The sequence below is a fragment of the Neoarius graeffei genome, chromosome 7 (genome assembly GCF_027579695.1).
Source record: "Neoarius graeffei isolate fNeoGra1 chromosome 7, fNeoGra1.pri, whole genome shotgun sequence".
Lineage (NCBI taxonomy): Eukaryota > Metazoa > Chordata > Actinopteri > Siluriformes > Ariidae > Neoarius > Neoarius graeffei.
The window spans coordinates 64,514,149-64,537,784 of NC_083575.1; the positions used below are offsets into that span (position 1 = coordinate 64,514,149).

The following is a 23,636-nucleotide window of genomic DNA, read 5'->3' on the forward strand; positions in this document are numbered from 1 at the left end:
GGCCGTAAACGAGATTCGCTGAGACCTGTGCGAGACATCGTAGGACAGAAGTAAAACGTACGGCGGAAATCAAAGTGACCAACATCTGCCAACGTTGTCAAAAGACGCGCGCGCCCTCTTTCGAATGCTGACGTAATCAAGCCGGAAGTTTTCCCCGTGTCCAAAATCGCTCCCTACTCACTATTGAGGTATTTCACCTGACGTCACAGGGTCACGTGACGTCCCGGTGTCCGCCATTTTGAACGTCAAGCTAGCTAATGTCAACAACAGTAGCTAGTATGTTACTGTAGCAATGTTTACGTTCAGTCATTTGGATGACTGTTAAAACCTTTCAGTCTCAAGTTTTTCCTTTACTGTATTTACTAGTTTACTGAGCTAGCGCGCACCGGCCGCCGGGGAGCTAGCGCGCGCTAGCTCCCAGTAAACTAGTAAATACAGTAAAGGAAAAACTTGAGACTGAAAGGTTTTAACAGTCATCCAAATGACTGAACGTAAACATTGCTACAGTAACATACTAGCTACTGTTGTTGACATTAGCTAGTGCTAACAGCTAGCTGCTAGTGCACTGCTACAACTACACCGACCCTAATAATACAGTTCTTGGTCATTGCCTGGTAACAGCAAATTTATAACGGGCCATGTCTCAACAGACTAAGAAGTTATTTCAATGACATTTAATAACATTTTGTTTATCCTGAGGACCGAAAGTAAATGAAAATGTGAACAAACCTTAGCTGTAATAAGATGGCGACCACCGGCTCCAGGGACGACCCGCTGATGTAGGCATGTTACCCAGCCTGACACAAAATATTTGTAGGCATCCAAACTCTTATACGCTTTCAGATCAATACCTGTGTATGGCGATGGGTTTTTAACGACATAGGTATACAGATCATGTGGGCCGAAGTCAGGTAAAGACGAGGGCTTCGTGTACTTCCGTACGTCAGTGAACAATCCTGGTGGAAGCAGGTAAACGTCGTTCTCTAAGCCTGCTAACCTCAATTTTTGCAAATACCTCTCCCTCTGCTCGCCCTGTAAATGCCCTACGTCGCTGGATAGTGAAGGTGTTTTCTGCATCTCGCTCCTTTTTCTTTTATGTTTTTCGCTTGTCGCCTTCCTCGCATTCAAACTGATTCGAGCCGTGCCGTCCAAAATGGCAGCATCACATGACTTGGTCACGTGGGTGAAATACCTCAATATAGGGCACTATATAGTGGGGACGCCATTTTGTAGTGCTGTCCGAAACCTTAGTGAGGATTATGTGGGAAATATGCTCAGTATAATATGTATTTATCACAAAAATACATGCATGTATTTATTATTTTGAAAACCCACCAGCTGCCTGATCTGACACGTTTTAATTGTGCAACAGTAATGACGTAAATACCAGCGCGACGGACTAGTCCTTATCCTGTCGTCTTTCCAACTCTTCTGTACTCCACGTTGGTTTGAAGTCGTATGGAATAATCTCCATGTCACGTACGTGAGGGAGGCAGATGTATGTGCAGAAGTATACAGTTTAATAAAGTGCAGAATATATATATATATATATATATATATATATATATATATATATATATATACAGTGAGACAATATATATACAGGCAATCCAAAACGACAGGCTAGATCAAAAACGAGAATGCAGGCAAACGCATCGGTCGAGGCGCAAACAGTATATCAAAGGCTAAGCGAGGACAAGAACGAGAAACCGGCATAAGGATCGTGAAACAGGAAATCAAGACAATGGGTAGAAAGGCTCGGTAATGCGTACATGCATATTGTAATACTTCGCGATGCAAATGCATCAGCACAGTCCTTAAATAGGCAAACACATAGTTCCTTAATTGAGCTCAGGCACGCCTTGTTCACAGCGCATGTGCTGGAGTCCACTCGGCGCGCCTTCAGGTGCACGCGCCACAGCGCGCAGGACTGACACTCCATCACTGATGAAGCTCACAAATCTCTAATGGCGTATTCACACCTACGTTGTTTGGTCCGGACCAAACGAACCAAATTTCCCTTGGTCCGGACCTTTTGGGTTGGTCTGAACACAAACCACCGAACTCTGGTCCGGACCAAACAAGCGGACCGAGACCGAGCTGCAAGGTCGGACTCGGTCCGGACCAAAGGAACCCTGGTGCGGATCTTTTGGAGGTGTGAAAGCAGACCAGACCTAATCCGACAGTTTTGCTTTTTTGTACCTCGGGAGCTTCCGTCGTTTGTCGAGCATTATGGGAAACAGAGTCTTGACACTCCACCGCAAAGTGCAAACACTGTTTCGGTTGTCAAGGGAACCTTACAACAGTCGTTCAGTCATTCAGACCAGTGGTAGGCTAGACTACAGAGTACAAAAAATGAGTAGGGGGCAAACATGGGCCGAGGAAGAAACGCATACCCTTGTGGATATATGGGCAGATGTCCACATATCTGAGCTTTTGGAGAGAACACACAAAAATGCCGACGTGTTTGCTGTATTCAGTGAGAAAATGAAGAAGGGGTTCACGCGCTCCCCAGAACAATGTCGGCTAAAAGTGAAGAAACTCCGTCAGACCTACATTAAAATCAGGGACATTCTTTCAAAAAGTGGTGGTACTAGCGACGCAAAAAAGAAATTCATCTATTGCGTGAAGAGCCAGAACTGTCACAACATGATGTGCGCTCATCAGCGCTATCCTCCGTAGCCGCCTTGCCCTTTGTCGTCGTCGCTGATAAATTACTTGTACAACAGCATAGTAATCGCACAATTGTGAAAACAGTAAAAACTGGAAAAAACATATAGCTTTGATGACATTTAAAAAGAATAACAGCACGGAAAGCCTCCATGACTACTTTTGAACTTAACGCTTTGTGCGCGTGTCGTCTCTGACCAATAGCTGAACGACCTCAGGGCGCGTGGCTTTGTTGACAGATTTTGGTCCGCTTACTAAAATGTACAGTGTGAAAGCGAACTGCACCAAAATGAAAAAATAAAAAAAACATTTGGTTCGGACCAAAGCAAGTGAACTATCGAACTATCCTGGTCTGAATACAACCTAAGTTAATCTAAATTGGAATGATATGACGATCTGGCCGCTGTGTAAACAGTTTTCAAAATGGCGGTGCTGACACTTCACGTTTGAAGTCTCGCACAAGTCTCGTGAAGATCGTGCAGATAAGCGACGCCTGCCGTGGACCATACGAACTACATTCAACATGGCTAAAAAACTGATAAGTGTAAGATAATATGCCAATACGAGTCACGGTATAAGGTTAATAAAACCGAAAACGGAATAACACGTTAATTTAAGAAATAAAGCAAGTTTAAAAATGACTTCAGTTCCCCTATAAATGGTAGAGCGAGCAGCACGATGAACACTCTCTCTCCTAGTTAAGATGCTCTTAACATTAAGGTGGTGTTTACATTAGACCGTATCTGTCTCATTTTCGTCGCGGATGCACTGTCCGTTCACATTAAAACGCCGGGAAACGACTCCACAGGCAGAACAACTTGAATCCGCCAGGGCCCACGTATTCAACCCAGTTCATATCTGAGCCGGTGCTGTGTAAACATTGAGATACGAGGATACGCTGTGCTGAGCTCTAGCTGACGTCGTCATTGGACAACGTCACTGTGACATCCACCTTCCTGATTCGCTGGCGTTGGTCATGCCACGTTGGTCATGTGACGCGACTGCTGAAAAACGGCGCGGACTTCACTTCATTAAAGAGTATAAAAGTATGAATATAATGCTTTGCTTTGTCATTCTTAATGTTGTTCATGGTAAGATGCAAATACTGCCCATTGTGTAGTTATGATTGTCTTTAGGCTTGCCATCCTTCCACTTGCAAGTGGTGAGTGACTTGCGCATGCCCGATATGCACTGAGATCACACACACAGCGGCTCAGTCCCGAATCACTGCTCGTGCGCTTCACTCGCGCGCTCTGTGAGCTGCACAGGGCCGGAGTGCGCACCCTCCAGAGGGCACTCGCTGTTCAGGGCGGAGTGATTTGGAGCGCAGGATGCCTGCGGAGCCGAGCGTATCCGTGTATTGGCGTTGCTGTGTGCACGCGAATCGTGTATTGGTGTTGCTGTGTGCACGCGAATCGTTTTAAAAACGTTAATCTGATGATCCGCTGATACGGTCTAATGTAAACCCCACCTAAGAGGCTTTTTGGAAACCCACCCCCTGATCATGATACTTACTTTCTTCTGTGAGAACACATTTCCACACCTATTTTCCATATTAAGGGGGGAAAGAGTATATACAATTAGGTTTTTACATTTCCTGTTTGTTCTTGATAGCTGTGCTGAGATCAGATCTCTAAAGCTGGGCATACACTGTTGCGATTTTTTTCAATCGCAGTATTCAGCTGCTGCTCACACTGTACGAGTGAATTGCAGGGGTAAACAGCACGCAGCTTACGATTCCTGTTCTCACACTATACGATCCGACGCTCAGATGCGATCTGACTGCTCACACTGTACTTCCATACACGACTCGTCGGATTCTTGTATCCGGAACTGTAACATGAAGAAGAGGAGACCGGAAGTCTCTGTTTTCTCTTCCGTATCTGTGTTCGCGCATGTGTAGTGTGACAGGTTGAGGTAAATCGGCTCGTGACGCTGCTTCAACAGTGCGATAGCCTCACGATGGGCAACCAGGATTTCAAACAGGTTTGATTTTCATCCGATCGATCGGGAGGAGGTCGTGAGGTGTTAATCGCTTGTCGTTACCCCATGTATACTACACGATCCGAGACGCACGATTGAGCCAAAACTCGGCCCGATCTCCAAAATAGTCGCACGAGTGAAAATCGTGTCAAAATCGGGCCAAAAATCGCACAGTGTATGCCCAGCATAAGAGGCCCCAGGAAGATTGAAACTGAACAGCGATTAAAGGTGGTGAGAGACCTCAAATGTGCAAGCTAAAAGAGTACATTTATCTTTTTATTGGATCTATTTGAAATTTTCACATGCTCTACTTAAATATTATCAGTGCCTGAGGTGTGGACGTGCCGTGGAAATTCAGTATGAATCTGTAACGACCCTACGTGTGGGTGGAGCACAGAGGACGGCAGGACAGAGATCAGGTTTTATCAACTGGCTTTATTGCCACACTTTTCAGTCTAACAATACTTTTTACAGAGACACACACACAACTGGCGTCTGGTTCAGGGTTGCCCCCTCTGCTCTCGCTCTCCCTCCTGATATAGGGCGCAGTCACTGGGAAGACACACAAACAGGTTAATTGCTCTCAGGTGACGTGATTCTGCCACTTACCTTCCCTGACTCCACCCTCATGTCACAGACCGGCGCTTGACCACGCCCCCGCTGCCACATACCCCCACCGCCCGACTCAGGCCGGGCGGCCGTCCGGCCTGCAGCCGACTCCCCCCCCCCCCCCCCTTGACGGGAGAGGAAGTCCGCCACGACCATCTGCGCCCCCGGCCTGTGGACCACCTTGAAATTAAAGGGTTGGAGCGCCAGATACCAACGGGTGATCCGCGCGTTGGCATCCTTCATGCGGTGGAGCCACTGGAGGGGCGCGTGGTCCGAACAGAGGGTGAAAGGGCGCCCCAGCAGGTAGTACCGGAGGGCGAGAACCGCCCACTTGATGGCCAGACATTCTTTCTCTATGGTGCTGTAGCGCCCCTCACGCACCGACAGCTTCCTGCTGATATACAGGACAGGGCGGTCCTCCCCCTCCACCTCCTGGGACAAAACCGCCCCCAGCCCTCTGTCCGACGCATCGGTCTGCAACATAAAAGGGAGAGAAAAGTCAGGGGAGTGTAGAAGTGGCCCCCCACACAGTGCAGCCTTTACCTCTGAGAAAGCCCGCTGGCACTGCTCCGTCCACTGGACCGGATCTGGTGCCCCCTTTTTAGTGAGATCAGTCAGCGGGCTGGTGACGTCCGAATAATTAGGTATAAACCTGCGATAATAGCCAGCCAGCCCCAGGAACTGTCTCACCCCCTTTTTGGTCTTGGGCCTCGGGCAGGCCGCAATTGCTGCCGTCTTATTAATTTGGGGACGCACCTGCCCGTTGCCCAAGTGGAAGCCCAGATACCGTACTTCCACCCGCCCAATCGCACACTTCTTTGGGTTGGCTGTGAGCCCCGCTCGCCTCAGTGACCTAAGGACAGCCCTCAGATGTTCGAGGTGCCGCTGCCAGTCATTACTATAGATATGTCATCTAAATATGCTGCTGCATACATGGCGTGAGGGCGGAGGACTCTGTCCATCAGCCGCTGAAACGTCGCGGGCGCCCCAAACAGCCCAAACGGAAGGGTGACGAATTGGTGTAAACCAAACGGTGTGGAAAAGGCCGTTTTTTCTCGGGATAGTGGAGTCAAGGGGATCTGCCAATATCCCTTCGTCAAATCCAGTGTCGAATAAAAGCGAGCAGTGCCGAGTCGATCGAGCAACTCATCAATACGAGGCATTGGGTACGCGTCGAATTTAGACACCGCGTTGACTTTCCTATAGTCCACACAGAACCGGACCGACCCGTCGGCCTTGGGTACCAAGACCACCGGGCTGCTCCAGTCACTGTAGGACTCCTCGACGATGCCCATTTCGAGCATGGTCTGAAGTTCTTCCCGAACCACCTTTTTTTTGTGTTCGGGTAGCCTGTAAGGGCGGCTACGCACTACCACCCCCGGGGGCGTCTCTATGTGGTGCTCTATGAGGTTAGTGCGACCGGGCAGGGGCGAGAACACATCCGAAAACTCGGTCTGCAACTGGGCGACCTCCGTGAGTTGGGTCGGGGAGAGGTGGTCTCCACAGGGGACCGGAGAGGTACGCGATGCCAATGTCCCTTTTTGAACCTCCGGCCCCAGCTCCGCCTTCTCTGGAACTACCGACACCAACGCCACGGGGACCTCCTCGTTCCAGAGTTTAAGCAGGTTGAGGTGGTAAATCTGTAGCGCCCCACCCCTGTCCGTTCGCCTCACCTCATAGTCGACGTCCCCGACTCGCCGTGTGACCTCAAAGGGTCCTTGCCACTTGGCGATCAATTTGGAGCTCGACGTGGGCAACAGTACGAGTACCTTATCTCCCGGAGTGAACTCTCTAAGGCGCGTACCCTTGTTGTACAGGCGGGCTTGCCGTTCCTGGGCCTGCCGCAAATTCTCCTGAGTTAGGTGTGTGAGTGTGTGGAGTTTTGCGCGCAGGTCCATAACGTACTGAATTTCGTTCTTACTTTGTGAAGGTCCCTCCTCCCAATTTTCCCGCAGCACGTCCAGGATGCCGCGCGGCTTACGCCCATATAATAATTCAAACGGGGAGAACCCCGTGGAGGCTTGGGGGACCTCTCGCACTGAGAACAGCAAGGGTTCGAGCCACTTATCCCAGTTACGTCCGTCCTCACTTACGAATTTTTTAATAATATTTTTGAGGGTGCGGTTGAATCGTTCCACTAAACCGTCCGTTTGTGGGTGATACACGCTGGTGCGGATCGGCTTAATCCCCAATAACCCATACAGTTCGCGCAGTGTTCGTGACATAAACGTAGTGCCTTGATCAGTCAGAATCTCTTTCGGGATTCCAACTCGGGAGATGACGCGGAAGAGTGCCTCGGCAATACTGCGTGCTGAGATATTGCGCAGAGGCACTGCTTCCGGGTATCGCGTTGCATAGTCCACCAGAACTAATATAAAGCGGTACCCTCGTGCTGACCGATCTAATGGCCCGACGAGATCCATCCCAATTCTCTCAAACGGGGTCTCGATTAACGGTAGAGGGCGCAAAGGCGCTTTTGGAATGGCCGCTGGGTTTACTAACTGGCATTCGCGGCATGCCGTACACCACCTACGGACATCGCCGCGAATCCCCGGCCAATAGAAACGGGCCATTATTCGGGCTAGTGTTTTATCCTGCCCCAAGTGTCCGGCCATGGGATTAAAGTGAGCCGCCTGGAATACCAATTCCCGGCGGCTCTTCGGAATTAACAGCTGCGTGACACGCTCTTTAGTTTGAGTGTCCTGCGTCACTCGGTATAATCTATCCTTCATAATCGCGAAGTAGGGGAAGGACGGGGTGGCGTTCGGCGGGAGCGTTTGACCATCGATTACTCTCACTTGGTCAAACGCATGCCGCAGAGTCTCGTCTCGCGACTGCTCTAATGGGAAATCCGCGAGGGATTCCCCAAGAGAGAGAGGAGGAGCCGGCGGCTCCTCACTCTGACGCGGAGATGACGTAGACGGCTCTGTGACAGCTGCTCCCGCAAAAGCGACACCAGGACCTCCCCCTGTCAAATGGCAGGACCCACTCTCGACTAGGCGTGTCATTAAACCCCGAAATCCCGGCCAATCAGTCCCCAAAATTAGAGAGTGGGTAAGGCGAGGATTAACCGCCGCCTTCACTATAAATTTTTCCCCTCTGAAAATAATGTGGACCGACACCAAAGGGTAGCTGTGAACATCCCCGTGCACACATAACACCTTCACCCCTTGTGCTCCCCCCAATGCCTCGTTTTGCACCAGGCTTTGGCGAATTGAGGTCTGATTACAACCAGAATCCACCAACGCCTGATATGTAGCCCCTTGGATACTCACCGGTATGCGATACGCTCCGGCCCGATCGAGGGCGGCCTCTGGCGCGTCGGGGATCCGAACCACCGCGCCCACTTCCGTTGCCGTGCACTGCTGTTGAAGGTGGCCCGGCTCCCCGCAGCGCCAGCAAACCGGCCCGGGCTTTCCCTCTGCACCGGTGATCTGGGGCTCACTCACCTGAGGTGGGGGAGAGACAGACACAGAAGGGAGAAACGGGAGGGCACCGCGAGTGCGGCGGGCCGGCTGGGGGGGTGCCGGCCCCCGCCTCCGCGGAGGGGGAATGGGGCGAGGACAGGACACAGGAGGAGGGGGAGAGAGAGAGAGAGAAGAGGAGAGAAGAGAAGATGCCATCTGCTGTCCTGCCGCCGGGACAGCCGCCAGATGATCCTCCGCCAGCTCGACTGCCTGATCCAGCGATGCCGGGCGGTGGCACTGGACCCACTCCGCGGTTCCGGCTGGTAAGCGGGCGATGAACTGTTCCAGTACCACCTGGTCGACGATTCCCTCGGCGTCGCGATCGTTGGCCCTCAGCCACCGCCAGCAGGCGTCCCGGAGCTGCTGGCCGAACGCGAACGGCCGGCCGACTTCCCCCAGTCGCAGCGCGCGGAAGCGCTGGCGCTGTTGCTCCGGTGTGCGCCCCACGCGCTGGAGGACGGCCCGGCGAAGGTCCGCGTAGGCCAGCCGGCGGTCGGCGGGGAGCTGTAGCGCGGCCAGCTGTGCCTCTCCCGTGAGCAGGGGGAGGAGGCGCGCCGCGCGCTGCTCCATCGGCCACCCCGAGGCTTCGGCGACCTGTTCAAACAACGTGATGAACGCCTCGGGGTCGTCCTGCGGGCCCATCTTGGTGACAATGAGGGGAGACGGGCCCGCGGCCGGAGCGCTGGTGGACCCCGCCGACGCGAGGAGATGCCGGAACGCCTCGCGATCTTCCTGCTGGGCCAGCACCAGGGCTTCGAAGCGCTGCTCCTGCTCCTTTCGGAGCGTGACGAGTGCCTGGTGCTGGCTTTGCTGAGCCGTGGCGAGGGCGTGGATCAGATCGGCGAACGGGGAGGATTCCATGGGGCTGCGGGTTTGGTGCTCCACTGTTCCCGGGTTTCGGCACCACTGTAACGACCCTACGTGTGGGTGGAGCACAGAGGACGGCAGGACAGAGATCAGGTTTTATCAACTGGCTTTATTGCCACACTTTTCAGTCTAACAATACTTTTTACAGAGACACACACACAACCGGCGTCTGGTTCAGGGTTGCCCCCTCTGCTCTCGCTCTCCCTCCTGATATAGGGCGCAGTCACTGGGAAGACACACAAACAGGTTAATTGCTCTCAGGTGACGTGATTCTGCCACTTACCTTCCCTGACTCCACCCTCCTGTCACAGACCGGCGCTTGACCACGCCCCCGCTGCCACAGAATCCATCTTTTCCTCAGTAATATTTCATATTTTAAAGAAACTTTCTTTTCACTTGAAATTGCTAAAAAATTGTATGCATGCATAATACAAGCTTTTTAGTTACATTACAGGCATTTAACAGGCGCTCTTATCCACAGCAACGTACAACAGGACCCTGACACACCCCACCCAGCGAGCAATTAAGGGTTAGGTTGCCTTGCTCAAGGGTACTTCATCCATTCCTGCTGGTCTAGGGAATTGAGCCAGCAACCTTTTGGTCCCAAAGCTACTTATCAAACACTGCAAAAAATTGAAAACTGAATTTGAGGAGAAAATTACTTAATACTAGTGAAATTATCTTGCTGCATGGACAGAATTTTACTTGACAAGACATCTTGGAATAAGTTGGTTACAATCTGGAACTAGTTTTAATAATCTCAGAGTTGGTGCCTTGTATTCTTCTAAGAGGAAATGCTAGATCATTTCAAGTACACTACCATTCAAAAGTTTGGGGTCACCCAGACAGTTTTGTGTTTTCCATGAAAAGTCACACTTTTATTTACCACCATAAGTTGTAAAATGAATAGAAAATATAGTCAAGACATTTTTCTGGCCATTTTGAGCATTTAATCGACCCCACAAATGTGATGCTCCAGAAACTCAATCTGCTCAAAGGAAGGTCAGTTTTATAGCTTCTCTAAAGAGCTCAACTGTTTTCAGCTGTGCTAACATGATTGTACAAGGGTTTTCTAATCATCCATTAGCCTTCTGAGGCAATGAGCAAACACATTGTACCATTAGAACACTGGAGTGAGAGTTGCTGGAAATGGGCCTCTATACACCTATGGAGATATTGCACCAAAAACCAGACATTTGCAGCTAGAATAGTCATTTACCACATTAGCAATGTATAAAGTGGATTTCTGATTAGTTTAAAGTGATCTTCATTGAAAAGAACAGTGCTTTTCTTTCAAAAATAAGGACATTTCAAAGTGACCCCAAACTTTTGAACGGTAGTGTATATTCAAGATATTCTAACTTGCTAAGATATCAATTTTTTGCAGTGAACGTCTAGGCCATGGCTTCCCCCAAAAACCTTCCTGTTCTTGTTACCCTGTCGGTGTTCTGTTAACCTGTTGAGATGTTTCTCATTACAGATTTCCAGAAGTTCCAGATGCATTGCACTAAATTTCACACAGTCACCAACACTGGACTTTCAGACTTAATAATGCTGAAAATTCACAACATGGAATGTCCGGTCTCTAGGAGAAACAAAAGAAAATGCCCCCTCCTACTTGGAAAAGTGTCCTCAAACACTGAGTTCAGCATATGACATCATGCCAACATCATTGCTCAAACTGTAACAGTAAATAAAATGTCACTTAACAAATGACCATATATTGTAATTTGGTATTTTAAGAAAATAAATACACTTTTACTACGAACTTTCGCATATAACAAGCCAAGTTCGTGTCCCCGCCTTTAATGACAATAAGCCAGAGTCTTCAAAAAAAAATCACTGTTATGTCAGTGTTTCCCACAGACCAGGTAGCAATTTGTGGTGCTCCACTGTGCCGATGAGGGAATCGTGCGCAGTGGTGTTGTGGCGGTCAGTGGAGTCGGTCATTGGGGTGTATGCAAAGTGTTTACAGCGGGTGGTGTTCAAACACAGTATTTTTCTTCAGAGTCACCTGCTGGGACTATTTTAAAGCTACAAGAAACATTTGAGATTATTCAGCTCAATATAAAGTCTTAAGTTCTTTAAGAGAAGACAGCTAAAACAATTTTTCCCAGAACCCTGCCTGGTTTCATTCCTCGACCCAACTTTACATTACAGGGCAGGCCATTAGTTTGCTGGGCTTGATGTTGGTGGAAAACCTGTCTTTTAAATTTATGAAAATTACTCACCAAAATTGAAGTTAAAGTTTAGTTTTTACCTTAGTTTTTTGCCTTTTTGGTGGCAATCTTTCAGTCATTCTTTAGTTGACATTCAAGGAATAAATTGCAAAAAACAAGCTGGAGGTTTTTATTTTAAATATTGAACTCAACACTTACCTCAACCAATACTAAAATGAAATAAATAGTATAATGTAACAACAAAATAATAATAAAATAAAATATCATAATTTAGATGTAAGAAACCACTTAAGGTAACACCAAGGCAACTAACAATCATGAAAAAGCATTACCCTAATTGGTGCAAAGCCTGCATGCCCTATCAGAACATTTAATTCAGCTGCCAGTGTGTGTGCGTATCAGTGATGCAGCGATGGTTTATCTACTTCGCCAATAAAGCTAATAAAGATGTTTCTTAAAACATTCAGATTAGAGATGCACCGATTGCAATTTTTTGGGCCGATTCCGATTTTTCATGGAGTGTGACCTGCCGATACCGATTTCGGCCGATTCCGATTTCATTTTTTCAAACCACTTCACAGCACACACAAAGACTATTTTCTTTTTATCTTTTCTTTAATAGAACATTCTGCCAGATTTTCAGGAATACATTTTCAACACCTCAAAGGTTGAAAACAAACAAAAAGACATTGTTCTTTGTAAAATCTTTCTTCATGTTTGGTATTAACATATTAATTCCTGAAATAGGAAATTCACACAAACATTTTTTTCTTTTCCCATCCAATATCTGGCACAAAAACAACTTCCCCCTCATATATTATTTGCCTACTGCTATGGAACACACTTTCATAAGCCTATTTAGATCTGAAAACTTATGCCTTATGGAACAACCCATTTCTCCATTCAGTATCAAAATACAAAAATAATTTCCAATCATACTTATACCATAGCCATTCTATCATCTTTGTCAAATGTGTATTTGTAGAGTAATTTCCAATGGAATCAAGTGCAACCAAGGTTGTAAAACAAACAAAAAGACATTTTTTTCTGGCTCTCTTTGTACAAATCTAACTAGATGTTTGGTAATAGGCTAACGTATTAATTCCATAATGGGAAATTCACACAACCACAAACATTTTCTTCTTTTCACATCCAATATCTGGCACAAAAAAAATCACTATATTTGGATATATAATATATCCAAATATAGTGATTTTTTTTTTTTTTTGTTAACGGCGCGCGCGCCGGAGCTCGTTAGGCGCGCAGGACTGACACTGTTCTGCGCAAGCGCAACACCATCGCACTAGAAAGCATGTTCAAGCTGCCAGTGTAGCTGCAGTCTTTTTGGTCGCGAATTACGAATATTTCCACTTTCATCTCTATGTGATACACAAGTTTTGATCGGCAGAAAATCGGCATATTTTAATTTTGACCGGCCGGTCACCGGTCATGGCCGATCACGTGAAAATCGGCCGATTCCGATCGGCAGCCGGTCAAACGATGCATCTCTGATTCAGATTTTATGCTTCAGATAGCATCAACTAGGCATCCCCACGAGTATAACATTTTATTTAGGCTAGTGGGAAATCCTTATTTATTGTGAATGTCAAGCCATTATTAATAACTTGCATGAATGCTGAAGCGGGATAAACGGAACTTTTTTTTTTTCCCAAAATCGCGAGTCTGATTGTGTGGTGATAGGAATTCATTGTGTGGCGCTGCGCCACACAATGGTCTATGTATGGGAAACCCTGTACGTCCATGCTCCTTGGCGCTGCTCGCTGCGTGCTTCGGGCGCCATTAGGGCTAATTACAGTACTATGCACCTGTTCCAGATTAGAGTGCAATCACAGCGCACGCTTATAAGGACTGTCTAAACACACAGACTTGTATCTGTGTATTGCCTTTCTGGTTTTGACTTTTTGTATATTTGGACTCTGCCTTTCGTCTTTACCTCCGCCATTCTGTTTGTGTCTCACGTATTCATTGCCCATTTCACGACCCTGCCTTCATCTTATGTTTTTGAATTCTTCCTGTGCAACCATGTGACAAAATAGTGTGACGTATGCATCCGCTTACATGATGCACTGAACCATATGTTCCTCTTCGTACCAGAGACAAACAATAAGTAATCAAGTCCACAGTCAAGTTAACAATACATATCAGTGCCATAAAACAAAGGCTTAACAAGCCTCACTTAAAAGTAGACGGCCTTTCGATTTCATAAAATCGGTGAAATTTAGTTCCCTCTGAAACTTGGTCATTGTGATATATATTTATTTCTGTAATGTCTTAAAAAAAAAAGGCCATTCTGTGGCTGGGAAGTTATTTAATTTGAGGGGATTCCCGAGCAAATAATGTGCATGAAATCGCTCGCTTCGCGCAGTCAAACAGACAGAGGAAGTCCGTGTGCACATGCGCACGCTTACCTGAGTCATCGTTGTCTTCATCTTTTGGGTTTTATGGCAGCTGGCATCCAGCGTTGCATTACTGCCATCTACTGGTTTACCTTGACCGTGCACTGACAGTGACATCATTCTGTCGCTAAACGAACAGCTGATCACACCGAGGTGCTCACTGATCGCCGATATTTATTAGTTTGATCTTGCGTTTCCTTTCCTTCACAACATAACGTCTTTTCTTCTCGCTTTCCGTTACTGTAGTCGGTCTTCCAAGTTTCATTTGCATCCTTTATTGTTCTCTCCTGTTTCAAATTTGTATCCCACAGTGTCTTGCACGAACAGGGAAAGCCCACCACGTAATGCATGACATAGTATCTTGAATGAGGTCATGGTGAAGCAGGAAAAAATGGCAGAGAATTTAGGGCCACGTGGCTCTAAATTCATTAATTAGTTCTTTTAGGGGAAAAAATTAATAAAATCAGAAGTCTGTGATTCGAATTCAGTAGCTTTCGTTCCACTAAAAAAAATAATTGGGTGTCAGAGAAAATTATTTTTATGACCTAAATATGAAAAATCTGAAAGGCAGTCTACCTTTAAGTGTTCATCACTAGCAATTATTGAGAATGGTGAACAAAGGATTGATAAAAGGACAAAACGACTGCTGATACTGCTAAACTTAATACCTAGTTAAAGCACACCAGCGGTATTTTATACCCCCCCCGCCCAGCCCCGTGGCACGACTTAAGTGACATCATTGGTGATTTGCAACACATGAATGAACTGAATGGTGAAGATTTAGAAAACAGAGCGAGTCAGTGGGTGGACACTGACAACAATACACCAATAACCTCCATCATTTCCATAACAGACGAAGAAATCATCACCTCCATTAGTGATCCTTTAACTCAGTCAGTGAAGTGTGATAGTGACATGGAAGGAGAAGTTCGTGATAAGGAGAATGTGCCTAAAATTTCCTATATCACATGAGTGTTTGGTGTGAAATGTTTCATTTCAGTATAACAAACTATTTGAACGTCCCTCAAGGAGGTTGTCATAGTGAGGTTGTGGTGTACGTCATAAACGCATGATCACCTAATATTGGCTGGGTAGATTGTTGCTAACAAAAAATGTGTCCATGTTTCTTCCAGCTTTGTAGCTCAAACATGCCAAGCTCAAATTTCCAAGCCTTAGACATTTGCTAGATGTGTGCATATTCATGACTATGAACATTTTAATATATTTAAGTTACTGTAAATAGCACAATTACAGCACAATTGAAAAAAAAAGAATCTTTAGTGATACACGTTCCTGTAGCAGTGCAAGTGAAATGCAACTGAAGCTGCACTTGTCACTGTCACTACACACATCCCAAAATATTCCCAAATTAAACCATAACACACACACACACACACACACACATCCATTGGTAGACATCTGTGGAGATCAGAGGTCACGGAGATTCTGAGTGAGCGGTAATGACACAGCTGGTGACTGCACATGTTGCTGTGTCCAGTCGGGTTCACACGTCCTGAGTGTTCACAAGATTGTGTACACCACGTGAAGTGTGTGTGCAGCCAGATGGTGCATCAGTGGTGATGGCCTGCTTGAGGTGATGGGATTGTGCCAGGTACCTGAGGGGTTGGGTGTTGTTGGCAGATGCCAGGGTCTGAGCGGCTGCACTAAGAGTTGTTATACACCCAGAGCTGTCTGATGGAATCAGGACACACACTTTTCCCAAGCCAAGGGGAAGTTCGGCTAAAAGCCTGCTGAACTGGCCTCAACTGACTGTGTGTTGTTGCAATCTTACTTGTTTGTGTATGGTGTAAGGTTTGCACTTATTCCTTCATGGCACAGCTTGCTCACTTGTATAACTATAACTGCCAGTTTTAACAATGCTGTGCCTCGCTACCTGTGTTGAATTTGCTTATGCTTCATGCCCAGGTACCATGCACGCCATGGACATACAGTATACAGGTAGTCGTCGACTTGCGACCTATGCGACTTACGACCGATCGACTTTACGACCGTCTGGTTATGACTGGCAAGTGTTTCCCAGCTGAGTGTACGACGGTTTCCGCCCCAGTTCCCAGCAGCACCTCTCGCCACGTACAACAGTTTCCTCTCCAGGCACATGCGCAGTCTCTCTCTCGCGCACTCCGCCATACAGTTTCCGCCCCAGCTCCAGGCACATGCGCAGTCTCTCTCGCGCCCTCGCGCACTCCGTCATACAGTTTCCGGCCCAAGCTCCTGGTTTATGAAACGAGCAAATGCTCCCGCCAGCCCGAGCGCTGCAACAGCTGATGATGATGTAGACAACCCACAGCCAAGCACCAGTGATGCCAGCGGTCACTAAATTTTGTATTTTGCTATGCTTTACATTTGTATTTTGGTATGTTTCAAACTAAAATGTTTTCTATTTTTCATACCTGTATTCCGTATTTTTTGTTTTGCACATATTAAACGAATTGTACTGTACGGAAACTGTATGGCGGAGTGCGCGAGGGAGCGCGAGAGAGACTGCACATGTGCCTGGAGCGGAAACTGTTGTACGTGGCAAGAGGTGCTGCTGGGAGCTGGGGCGGAAACTGTCATACACTCAGCTGGGAAACACTTGCCAGTCATAACCAGACGGTCGTAAAGTCGATCGGTCGTAAGTCGCATAGGTCGTAAGTCGACGACTACCTGTATACTGTATGTCCATGGCGTGCATGGTACCTGGGCATGAAGCATAAGCAAATTCAACACAGGTAGCGAGGCACAGTGTTTGACTTAAACCAAATAATGAGCCACGGTAATGAAATAAGAAAATGTTGATAAAATAAGACTTTAAGATGATTACAATATCATTACACATCACAATATACTTGCGTTCATTTAACATAGGCCGACTTACAACCAGATCGGTTTACGACCGGTCAGTCGTAACCAAACACAGTTGTAAGTCGACAACTACCTGTAGTTGGAGTTAAAAATAATATAGACCTTTAATAAGTCAAACACAATTATTGAATCGGGCTTATAATATATCTGGATAGAATCCTATGTCAAAGCAATTCCTCTTACAGAAAGAATTTTTGACAATATATTACGATCCAGTGTACTGGATTGTAGATTACATAGACGACATTACAAATATTTAAGTTATTCCACAAAATCAAGTCGTACATGAGCTGATAGTCAACGAGGCATGTAGTGCTGAGTCGGCTATAAGCCATGTACACCAAGATTGAGTGGAATAACTGTTTGATTCTATTTACATTTAGTGGATTTTGAGAAATGGAGCATTTTTATTTTTTTCAAATTCGATAAATAAAAACTTTATACAAAATGTCCGACAAAATCATTTCCGCTTAGAATGTAAACAAACCGGTGAAATGACAGGGGCAATTTGTGAAAATCGCTATAATAGTAATTCTTGGAAAATAAAAAAGATACGCTTCCACCATCAAATACTCTCATTCCATATTTTGTTGCTTTTTTTGTGGGGGGATTTTGTTTTTGACTAGAGTTTCTATTTCATCCTCGGTTGGTTCAGCAACACGCTCCGCCATTTTGTTTTTCTCTACTCACGGTATATGAGCTGCTAGCCTAGTAGTAGAGTAGCCAATCAGAACATGCGATTGCTCATATCCAGTGAATGTGGATAGAATAATTTACAATATACATACAAAATTATTTCCTATTTTCATTCATTCATCTTTAATAAGCCCTATCTTGGTCAGGGTTATGGGTGATCCTATACTCGAAACACCAAGCATGAGGCAGAAAATACACCCTGGATGGGATACCAGTCTATCAAAGGACGCCATGTACACACACATTCACATAATCATTCACACTAATGTAGCCAATCCACTTTCCTTGTGGGAGCTGGGAGAAAACCAGTAAACCCAGAAGAAGTCTGAATAGATGACTTGCAACCACATGATCAAAATGTGCTACATCATGAGCATTCGCCATGATGGTGGATATACAAAGCAACTAGGATGGCAGCCGCTGAAAGCGTGTCTGTAAACAATGCTGAATTTTCTCAGTATTGCCATGATTTGAACGATCAAGCGAAGATTCGATACAAAGAGAAGATAGATATGTGTGGTTTTGACCCATATTATTTTAAAAAGTCTGACTTTTCTGAAGATGAGCTGCTTCTACCGACCATCGAGCACCCAGATATCGCGTTCTATCTGGTACGGCTGCCGAAGAATCAAGTCTGACCTTGGATGAAACCCAGCCCGTTTTCTGAGTGGGTGCTCAGTCTGGATTGTTTCTGTCGTATAATTTTGCTGGCGCTCCTAGAAGCGAAATGCTAATACACGTGTTAAAATTATAACAATGACCGAGTGAACCACGACAAGAGTGCTCATTTTATCGCAAAATTCTAGCAACACGAAATATTCTTCCATGATATTATCGAGAAAGATTTTGAATCTCACCTGAGATAAACTGATCACTGCAAACACGAGCTGTTTTGGTTTTAGCCTCTGTTAGATCAGCCCTGCCGGTGTTGTTCAGCCGTGCTCGTCTCCTTCCGTACTAAGCCTCAGAGTTTCCCCGCCCTCTTTCTGAATCACGGACGGAATTCTAAAAAATCAGAACGTGCCACGGTCATGAGTACTGTTGTAACCACAACCATATACAGCACAAAGATATGGCAGAGCTAAAAGAACGCTTAAAGCAGTGGAAAAACAAAGAGAGTTGCGCACACGTGACTGTTTTGTATGGAATGTCGCTTGACCCCGTATTTGTATATCCACCAACATGGCCGACATCTGGATTTCTATCTTGCTTTGACATCACTTGCAAGGCAAGGATTGTGACATATCGTCTTACTTCATATAATATCTCATCTCATTATCTCTAGCCACTTTATCCTGTTCTACAGGGTCGCAGGCAAGCTGGAGCCTATCCCAGCTGACTACGGGCGAAAGGCGGGGTACACCCTGGACAAGTCGCCAGGTCATCACAGGGCTGACACATAGACACAGACACCCATTCACACTCACATTCATGCCTACGGTCAATTTAGAGTCACCAGTTAACCTAACCTGCATGTCTTTGGACTGTGGGGGAAACCGGAGCACCCGGAGGAAACCCACGCGGACACGGGGAGAACATGCAAACTCCGCACAGAAAGGCCCTTGTTGGCCACGGGGCTCGAACCCGGACCTTCTTGCTGTGAGGCGACAGCACTAACCACTACACCACCGTGCCACCCCAGTGATGCAATATATTGTAAAATATATTCAGCACACAAGATATCATTTCTGTGGGAGCTTCAAATTGTTGTCATGCTCTCATTATCCATTTGAAAACAGCATATGGCTGTAACATAAGTAATCCCACATTTTTCTCAGTTTATATTGCAACCCAGTAATTATGTTCATTGAGCAAGTGTTACATCGGTTTAAAAAAATAGCATTTATTTCTGTACATGCCTAACACTTGCACACACGTTTACACTTGTATACGATAATGATTTAGAATCCCAGTCTCAGAATCCTTCTCATCCAGAAGAGGACGGCTTCCCTTTCGAGTCTGATTCGTCTCGAGGTTTCTTCCTCAGTCGTCTCACTGTCACCTCTGGCTTGCTCCTTAGGGATTTAAATCAACGTTCAGATTTTTTTGTAAAACTGCTTTGTTAATGTCTTTAAAAGCTATACAATTAAAATTGAATTGATTTAACTCATTCTCTCTATCCCTTTTCCATCTCTGTCTGTGCAGGACTATAGCACGTGTGGTAAGTCAGGTCCATGCTTTCCAGAAGCACACGTATGCATACACTCCTGATCTAGAACTACAGTCGTATCTTCAGGCCCGGATCAGCCGCATGGGTGCTTGTGATGTGTCACTACTTGCCGCTGATAATGACGCCAACTTTAACCAGCCTGCTGCAGAACGGCAAACACGCCGCATTCAGGACACACTGCGCAGGGTCAAAGCCTCCTTCCAGTGATTCAGAGGGAGACCAGACATAGATGCACAAAAGGGCAGAGAAGATGAGCCATCTCTCACATTCTCTGTGCAGAAGACGTTAATACACATGGTTTGTAGACACTGGAGGAAAACTCTGGAATCAAGTGCAAGGCTGTGGATGTGAGCGGGATGGGAACTCGGAGACTCTTCACTCAGGTGCTGCACTGTCTACAGCACAAGGGAGCATCCATCTTTTGATTTTTTTTTTTTAATACAGTCAAATTATTCCATCTTTTACGTATATTCTGTGCAAGATGCTAGTCAAGCAATTCGATGTTTTCTTAAAGAAAGATCAGTGTTTTTTCCAAACTTATTATTACCCACCACTTCTAAAGTATATTTTTGCTCTCAGCACAACCAGTAATTTTCACACGCGTCCCTGTACTGTGAAGCGAAAGGTTTTTGGAGCGGTCGACATGACTTATTATAAATGCATTTTGTGGAAACAGGGCCTTCATTCTACAGATGTAGTGGATGGATAAGGTTTGAAAAACACTTACATATTTTTTATATCTGGAAAAAAAAATCCCAGTGAAACATGTACTAATCATTCATACTACTGCAGTACCATGAATTGAAATATCTAGTGAACAGCCATGGCGTAATTCCATCAAATTAAATATTAATAAAGACTGCAAACATACAAAAGTAGCTCAGTTAAAGCATGATAGCTGTGCTCAGGTGTAAAACTGTAAAAATGATGAGGTATATTTCAAGTAGGATTATTCTCATTTAGTGGTACAGAGCTAAAGTATTTGTACTGGTTCTATTTTTCTGCAGATTGTCGTGTGTATTTTCTATATCTGTCGAGCAATCACACAATTAATCTTTATAAATCAGCGTATGTGGCTATTATTATTATTATTATTATTATGAAAATGATAGCTATTAACATAAGCCTACAGCCAATAAAAAGGGTCACCAAAGTTTGTTAACCCACTTGAGAACTCGCAACACCTTACTCATCAACCGTACTTTCGATGAGACCTGATAGAACCTTCCGGATTGTTGTTTCTCCGTCCATTGGAACCGTTTTCTGCATTATTCCAACCACAGAGCGAGCTTTCTCCTCTACACCGAAGGTTCTCCTTAATTCCTTGGCGACACCAGGGATACCACCACCTAAACAGCCAGTCACCAATGGAACCAATGACACCTACATGGGTGCAGATCCCAGGGGGGACATGACACCCCCCCCCCCCCCCCCCCCAATTTCTGAAAAACATGAATTCTCCCCCCCAATAAAAATCCCCCAAATTATTCAAAATTGTCCAAACAAATGTATTTTCAGACAAATGATTCCCTGTGCAGTACTTTTTGAATGATGTGGCGAGCCTCTACGAAGTTGTGATTTATCGTTGCATGGTATGAGTTGCATACGGGCAAAAAAAAAAAAAATCTCTTTTGTGTCCCCCCCAATCCTGACATCGGATCTGCACCCCTGACCACCTAAACAGCCAGTCACCAATGGAACCACATGTACTGTGTATCCCTGCCTTCTTTCTCAGATTTCAAATGCTAGCTCTCAATATTGTGTTCTTTTCTGTGATAGTTTGTTTGTTTCTTTCTTTCTTTTTCAGTATTCTATTCCTGGAGGCATGTCTTGTCACACATCCATATTATTTTCTTTTGTTTATCCTCCAAAATGTATTTATCCATTATTATTATTATTATTATGAAAATGATAGCTATTAACATAAGCCTGCAGCCAATAAAAAGGGTCACCAAAGTTTGTTAACCCACTTGAGAACTCGCAACACCTTACTCATCAACCGTACTTTCGATGAGACCTGATAGAACCTTCCGGATTGTTGTTTCTCCATCCATTGGAACCGTTTTCCGCATTATTCCAACCACAGAGCGAGCTTTCTCCTCTACACCGAAGGTTCTCCTTAATTCCTTGGCGACACCAGGGATACCACCACCTAAACAGCCAGTCACCAATGGAACCACATGTACCGTGTATCCCTGCCTTCTTTCTCAGATTTCAAATGCTAGCTCTCAATATTGTGTTCTTTTCTGTGATAGTTTTTTTGTTTGTTTCTTTCTTTTTCAGTATTCTATTCCTGGAGGCATGTCTTGTCACACATCCATATTTTCTTTTGTTTATCCTCCAAAATGTATTTATCCATTTATTATTATTATTATTATTATTATTATTAGGCTGGCTGGCTGGCCGTGTGTGTGTGTGTCCACCCCTCTTCCCAGGGTGGGGAAACAGGCGCTCCTGGAGGTCGAAGGTTCTCTGTTGTCGCTACTTCAAAGAGTTTCAGATAAACACACTTAACTGAGAGGCGAAGAGCTTCGACCTCTCAGCACAGATCTGAGATAAAGGAAGCAACCAGCAGGTTGTTATCATCCTCACTGGAGTTAAACGATCCCTTTAGGGGCAGATTGTTAGCCGGTGGCGGATTGAGCGCTTAATGGGATTAAACTACTGCGAGCCAACACATCCAGCTAAGATATAACCTGATGAGTGGGATTAACATGGCAGTCACATTGTGTGTGCCAGTGCAGTTCACCTTCCGACTCTTACTAATAGGTCTTACTGTTGGAGTGGTGTTTAATCAAATGTAATGCTATAAATATAGATATAAGTATAAATAAATCAACTTGCAGTAAGGGTATGGAGAGATCCGTGTGTTTCTTTGCTTCACTTTTCATAATTATGAAGAGATCAGCACAGCTGATTGATTGATTGGTCATAAACTGGGAAATTGTTTTGTTGCAGCAGGAAGTTATCAGACATGCGAAAATAAAAAGACACACTGTACAACATAAATCAGTCCCCCAGGATTCCGCGGGCCTTTTTTGTGATTGTTGCGGGCTAAAATGTCTGATGTTGCGGGGGGTTTTCCAAAAAATTGCGATGAAAGTTGCGGTGTTTTTTAGGTTTTTGTTGCGATTACATTGCGGGAGGAAGTGAAAGTTGCGAGAAATTGTTGCGATTTTCTCTTTTTGTGATTAAAATTGAGTGATATGTTAAATATTACGTTATTACTGAAAAACTATTGATTAAAAAAAAAACACTGAGAAATGGTCCTATAAACAACTTTACCAATATAAAAGATTACCAGGACTACAAAAATGCAGAAAAATAGGCTTTACTTATCCAAATGCACCTGTTGGTTCAAAAGTTAAAGTGCGGAGAACCTCACAGCACAACATGAAGTTACCTTCAAATATAATATAAATGCCTCAGCTTTCATGTAAGAAAAAAAAACTATTAATACTAGTCCTGTGTGCAGGCAGTCTCTCCTGAAGACTAAATTAAACAATAATTATAAACTAATCAAATAAATGGCTCAGGCTTCATAGAAGAAAAAAAAACAATTTGAGCAGAATCTCACAGTATGATGCTGAAGCTGCCTAAACAATCCAAAATAAAATACTATTTTGGCAAAAATGTTGGCATCCATTAATTTCTTGTATTAAGTAAAAAAATAATAATGTAAAGTACACACAGTCCTTCACTGTAAACATAA

The 23,636-nt window shown here is 45.3% G+C and overlaps 1 protein-coding gene across 1 annotated transcript in view; it reads left to right on the top strand.

Moving 5' to 3' along the window:
- LOC132888895 (kinase non-catalytic C-lobe domain-containing protein 1) overlaps positions 1–20,827 on the top strand; it is a 125,824-nt gene extending 104,997 nt beyond the window's left edge. The window contains exon 30 of the mRNA XM_060924989.1: positions 19,900–20,827. Within this exon, the coding sequence (XP_060780972.1) occupies positions 19,900–20,131 (232 nt within the window). The 3' untranslated portion in view covers positions 20,132–20,827. The remainder of the gene's footprint in view (positions 1–19,899) is intronic.
- Positions 20,828–23,636: the final 2,809 nt, after the last annotated feature.